Below are 6,510 nucleotides of genomic sequence, written 5' to 3'. Positions count from 1 at the left end.
ACATACGTTTTTATATTCTGTATATATGCTTGTGCATATATATTGATAAAATTTATAGTTTGAGATAAATATGTATGAGCATACAGATAATGTATGTGTACATATGTATGTCTGTGTAAATATATATATACATATGTGGAGTGGTTATGTTTGCATATATATACGTGTTTGTGCATATAAATAGATGAAATGAATGCTTCTGAATGTCTGTGTACACGTGAATATTTGTGTGTACCACCTGAGAAAAAAGTGCCGATGGTGGTCAAAGTGTGAGTTGAGTTTCCTCCATGATGTATCTCCATCTCTCTCATAATGTCCAATTATCATGAACCTGATTTCAAAGAGTGCAGCTCCCAGTGAGGAGTTGCTAGTCCTGGTGCAATCCGGGTTGTGCTCAGCTGTTTCTATCGTGTGTGGAGCTGGTGTCACTCAGGGGGGCGGTGCACCACCCCCGCCCCCTCACACACTGTGACCAGCAGCCAGGCTCAGTCACTCCAGCCCGCTCCACCACACGCTTCTGCACCGCAGTCCCAGCAGCATCCCATGCCTCCACCTCTCCTCCATCTACGCGTCCGTCCATCGGTGCAGTGAAGCGGGACAAGATGCTGGAGAACGGCAGGAAGGTGTTCAAGGAGGGTCTCCTGGAGAAGCGGAGCGACGGGCTGCTGCAGCTCTGGAAGAAGAAGCACTGCGTCCTGACCGAGGACGGCGTGCTGCTGCTGCCGCCCAAGCAGCACGACCACCCGCAGCACCACCAGCCGCACCACGGCGGCGGGGACACGGGCAAAGTCAAGGAGCTGCACTTCGCCACCATGAAGACGGTGGACTGCGTGGAGCGCAAGGGCAAGTACGTCTACTTCACCGTGGTCATGATGGAGGGAAAGGAGATCGACTTCAGGTGCCCGCAGGACGAGGGCTGGAACGCGGAGATCACCCTGCAGATGGTTCAGTACAAGAACCGCCAGGCGATCCTGGCCGTCAAGTCCACCCGGCAGAAGCAGCAGCTGCTCGTCGTGCAGATGCCCGGACAGAAGACGGTCCGGGGCACGCTAAACGTGGCGTGACCTGCGGCGAGACCCGGGGACACTGGTGCGCCATTGTTGGTAAGACGCTGTAGGAGAAGGAGAGCAGGGGACCCCCAGGTCCGGGGAGCAGCTGGGGGTCTCCTTTACAAATCCAGGATGCGTTTTTTTCCATTTGGTTCTATTCCTTGGATATTAAAACCATCTGGTTCCATTATAGGTTTTTACAGTCCTCTCGCACAGATCCAACCCTGAACGAACATTCTTCCACAAGGGGAAATACTCAAGCTGTGGATTTTATTTTTTGTCGTAAAGAAAAGTTTGTAAGTGGCCGATGTAGACGTCCTCTCATACACGGAGAGTAACCCCCACTCATAGAACTGTGGTGGAGCAGGTCTGAAATTTCATACACAAATTTCATATTTATCCAAAAGATGATTTTACGCGCGGTGATCCATGGATTTAATTACGCACGTCGCCTGATTATTTCCACCAATGTCGCATAGATTATGTGTTGTTCGAATTACACTGAGCCATCGTGGGTGAATCGATGATGTGATATGTTTTTCATCTAAAGTGTTAAAGTGCAGTATTTTAAAATGTGTGCTGATGACTCCAGATAACGCATAGAGACGCACAGATTGCGCGTAAAAAAAAATCAAAGGCGGTCAGGGAGAATACCTTAACTCGCATTACACGCACGCACGCGCTCCGACCTGTTCTGAAGTGTGACAGCAGAGCCAAGTGTTTGCAGCCTCACACGCTCCAGCAGCTCAGGGTCACTTTCTCACTCCTGGCTCCGGTTGTATGCGTTGAAATGAGCCGCTCTCGCACACGTGGCTCTCCGATGCACATGGGGGATTGTTGTCACAAGGTGGTTTTCAACCCAGAGAAAGATGAATGGAACAAGCATTCCTGAAACTGATTCACCATCCTCTCGTTCTTGAGTCATGGTAATAAACAATAGGTGCAGACAAGTGTCATATCCAGTCCGAGCCAGGGCTTAGAATTGGAGGGATACACTGTAAGATCCTGTGTTTTAAGTTTACCTGTACAAAAAAAACTTCCTGATCAAAACCTATTTAAGTAAAGAAAAAGAGGACAGGCCTTTATTCATCCAACTAATGAATTAAACATACATCGAAGTTAAGGGATATTTGCCCTCGGGATTAGTTGCGTTGTAGCACTGAGGTCAGGTAATTGGAATTTAAGAAAATCAATGAATATTAATATATTTTCCCCAGCTGGATTGTATCCCTGTAGAGAAGGGGTTTGTCATAGGGTTTGAGAAACATCCCTCATCCATCCACTATTCATCCCACTTATCCTTTGGGAGTTGCCAGGGGGGACTGGAGGCAATTACAGAAAATAAATAGCTGAATGAATAATTCAAACATTGTTAAAGACGTGTATTTTTGGCCTCCGACCAGTCCATGGTGTCCTTGGCTTCTCGCCCAATTGTCTCCATCCTCCCTGTGATTCTCAAAAAATAAGATGTTTAGATTATGGCTACTGGTGACTGAGCCTCAGATTGAGGCACAGTAGCATTTCTACATCGCCACTGTTTTTGCTAAATCCATGTCTCAAGACTTTAAAGATTTCCTTTGGCTCCTGCGTCAGGTGCCACCAGTCTGCAGTCTGTCTAATTGATTGCATCCGCAGGTTAATTGGACGCTGAGCCGGAGGAGGAATATTGACCCGGGCTGCATCTCCCCCCCTTGCTCCACTCTCCAGGAGAACCCCTCTTCCATGTAGTGGTTGCCCAGGAGCAGAGCCCCCCCCCCCTTCCACTCAGAGACTTCTTTCACAAAAGACTGATGGACAAAAAGCATGTGAGAAAACAACTGTATTCTACCGTGCAATGGGTATATCCCTTTATTTATTAGTTGTGTATATATATATATATATATATCTTTTCTATGAAATGTTACGTTGTTGATGAATGTTCGGTGTGGTTGTTGCTGGAGTGGAACAGGAAATACTCCCTCGGAGGTTCACGGCTGACTAGTCACTCAACAGTCCACTGGGAAGAAGCTTTCATCCGAGTTCGGGGGGTCGCTGTACGTTAGTCGGATCCCTTCATGATCGGTAAAAATGTGTCATTGTCCATGGTTTCATTTTTAAACTGAACCAAAGAATCATTTCATTAAGTTAAATCTCTCTTGTCCAGTTGTACACCTTAGAATATACAAAAGTAAAATACTCTGGATTCTGTATATGATGAGATACCTGCTCGATCGATACATCATGTGTGTTAAGTGCTTGGTTTATTAATTGCTACATTGTGCACATCACTTATTTTCCAACATTTTGTTTGGCTGCATTCATTTCTTCAAAAGTTGTGTCTTGTTTTCTTGTGAGTCTTAAATCAGAGAAGAGTTTAGCAGGAGTCAGTAACATGCCCAATGGAGCTTTCTTTGTATTGACAGTTTTCAGGAGCTGCTGGTTGCATTAACGCCGAGTGGATGGGATCAAATAAGAAGTTCTGCTGGAAGGTAACATTAGACCTGTGTTAAATAAAAAAGGAAACAAAACATTTCAAGGTGGACAAATGAGGAAATCGACATTTTTGAATTACTGTCAATTTATGGCAAAACAGGAAGAATAGTCGTAGCTTATTGGCTAGTTTGATCACAAAGTTATCTCACTGAAGGCACATACTACACTCTTTTGTCGGCCTTAAATGAAAATTTTGGAATTTTTCAAACCTGAGCCCTAATGCTGTGTTCCGTTATACATCGGATCTCGGAATTGCCGACCCCTGATCGGAAGCTCAACTCATAATGTCGAATGAATCTCACCACCCCCAACTTTAAAAACCAAGATAGCCTCTCCGCGTATCAACAATCGTGACAGCTGCAGTTGTTACTATTTATTAGCACTTCAGTCAATACATGTGTCATACACATAGTACTGTCCAATTACTGTCTGTGGACATGTTACCACGGTGCTAATATGTGTGAAATGCAGCGTAATGTGTTATCACAAACTGGTTTTGCTAACAATGGCCATAAACGTTGTTCCCAGGGCCGAGCTCCGAGGTCTAATGGAACGTAGCATTTGTTGATATAAGTGAGTGGGTAAATACATTTGCAAAAAAACCTTTGGGATTGGTCAAGTAGATCGCCTCCGGTGGCAGCCATGACACAACGACAGTGGCTACAATGAGGCTACAATGTAATCCTATGGGGCAACAATGACAGTTGGGCTAAAAGGTCTACAAGTGCACTAAGGTTTTTTCACTATGTCAGGGCTGCCTGTGTTTTGGATAATTAAAAGTCAATGACGGCTAAAAGCATTCTGAGGAATTCTATTTTCTAATAGATACAATAAACATTGGGCAGGAGAGTTTTAAATGCAAAATCATATTTTTTGTAAGGTAACTAATTGTTGATTGTCTAATACCTTTAATACAATGGATTTAGAATTTTGAGTTGAATTGGTACCTGGCGATTAAGCTTCCCAACTAGATCATTTTGACTGAAACAGATTCTTTGGCTCAGTCCACTGACTTTTATTGCAACCAGTCAGATGATTCCTGTCTGTAGCAGCTCTGCAACCGAGAAACGGTCATACAACCATCTCACCTAATCTGCGAGCTATAGATTTTAAGTATGAGAAAATACCGGAGTATGTACGTGTGTGGTGATACACAGGGCAACATTAAGTGGGACGTGACAGGTAACCATATTGTGGGATGTCTCTCTGTCAGGAACCGTTTTATTTCACTGTGGCTCATGTTGCTTCCTGTCTGCTGGAGGTGTTTCCCACTGCTCTCTCCTCTACCCAGTGCATCACCGCCGCCAAACCAGCACATGCCTCTGTGCTGCTGTCATCTCACACACTGGGCAATGGCTGTGCCCTGTGTCTAATGCCACTGATGAGATGCATCTCTCCGACATACCTTCCTGTTGCCATCATTACACACCGTTATAGCTGCGCCCTTTGTAGCCACTGTCCAAATTTCTTATTTCAACGTGAGATCTATTTTCATACCTTGAAAAGATACAGTACATTCCATTAAAAAAAGAAAACAAACACAGCATGTGGTCATGTGTGGTTTCTTTCCATCTTCTCACACAGCGGCAGATGAGTGTCAGGGCCCTGTGGCCCGCTGGGGTCAGTTAACCGACCTGTTTAACTAGCTGACGCTCTGTCGGCGTCTGTACGTGCTTTAAAGCCGCCAAACCTTTCACCTCCTGTTTCCTAGTCTAAAAGTGGAGGCCGCGTGGAGAATTGGGTTTCACCACCGTTTGTTGCCGCTCAGATAAACTGTCACTATGTAATGTCAGAAGCACACACGGTCCCCGGCCCCCCCTCCTGTCTGAAGCCAAGCTAATTCAATTAAACGTGGGGTGCATGAGGGCATCCTTTTTGACACATGAAAGGTCCGCTGCTCCCGGAGAGGATCACCGCTGCGGTGTGAGGAAGCGGCCTCCTCTCTCTGTGAATATTAAAGTCTGAGCCACAGAGTCACCTGTTATCCCTGCCTCTCTCCTCTGTACTTCACACACTTTGAAAATAGTCCCGCGATTGTAATTAGGATTCTAAATGAAAGCACTTTTCATTTCAGACATTTAGCAAAAGTCCTTGAACTCCAAATTAGTATAAGTATCTAAGTATAGGGTAATGGCAGACAGAGAAGAGAAGAGTGTTATTATAATCAAACTGACTGTACAGAAATATGTATGATCTGATTGTCAGGTCTGCAAGAGTTATCCACCATAATCTGTTGGTAATATCGGACCAGATGAGGCTGTAACAGCACAACCTCTGAGGGTATTAAACCTAACAATGGTTTGTCTTATTGCATGGTTCAAAATCTCATGCCTAAGGGTCAAGGAAGAAACTTTTACTTGGGTTTGAATGGAACAGTGTGGATTCTACACAGCTGCCTTTAAACTCAAATTACACTGCATATATAGTTAATCCAACATTTTTTTTTTTGCCGCACAGCTTTGTTTCTATTTTCTGTATAACCCGAACCAAACAATTAGGCCCATTACTCCATTTTAATAATTTAGTTAAAGAAACTCCCCCTGCTCTTAAACGTGGCAGCTTTATGTTCAAATTGACCTACAAACCCGAGAGGAGAGAGATCAGCGAGGACGCACTTAAGTTACCAGTCTTTTCCTGTTGTTGACATCCCTGGACCAGGGGCGGCATGTCCCTTTGATGCAGCCGCAGCAGCTGCCCTCTGCCAGCGTTGCATAAGAAGCCCCTGCAGCTCCTTATTGGCATGCGGCTTGACCGCCAACGTATTCCTCGCCATCGCCGTCTCCCTTTGATCAGGGGGGGGCACACCGAAACGTGTGAGAACGAGAGGCGTGCGGCCGTGAGTGACCCGTGGGGGAGCTTCCATGTCAGAGGAGAGGGGGTCTCTCGGGACTCCACACTGCTTTTGTTTCAAGAATGAAAAAAAGAAATGTGAGAAAAGTGTTTTGTCTTGAAAAGAACATTGGATCTTGAATCAGTCCAGCAGCGAGTG

At 45.3% G+C, this 6,510-nt stretch overlaps 1 protein-coding gene across 1 annotated transcript; it reads left to right on the top strand.

The window, feature by feature from the left end:
- The first annotated feature begins 516 nt into the window (after window positions 1-516).
- phlda1 (pleckstrin homology-like domain, family A, member 1) lies at window positions 517-5,045 on the top strand. Its single transcript, XM_062382334.1, has 2 exons — window positions 517-1,103; window positions 2,685-5,045. Exon 1 carries the CDS (start codon window positions 603-605, stop codon window positions 1,062-1,064), a length of 462 nt encoding a protein of 153 aa, XP_062238318.1. The 5' UTR covers window positions 517-602; the 3' UTR covers window positions 1,065-1,103; window positions 2,685-5,045.
- Window positions 5,046-6,510: the final 1,465 nt, after the last annotated feature.

The sequence above is a fragment of the Platichthys flesus genome, chromosome 23 (genome assembly GCF_949316205.1).
Source record: "Platichthys flesus chromosome 23, fPlaFle2.1, whole genome shotgun sequence".
NCBI classification, from domain to species: domain Eukaryota; kingdom Metazoa; phylum Chordata; class Actinopteri; order Pleuronectiformes; family Pleuronectidae; genus Platichthys; species Platichthys flesus.
This window is presented reverse-complemented; position numbering and strand designations above follow the sequence as displayed.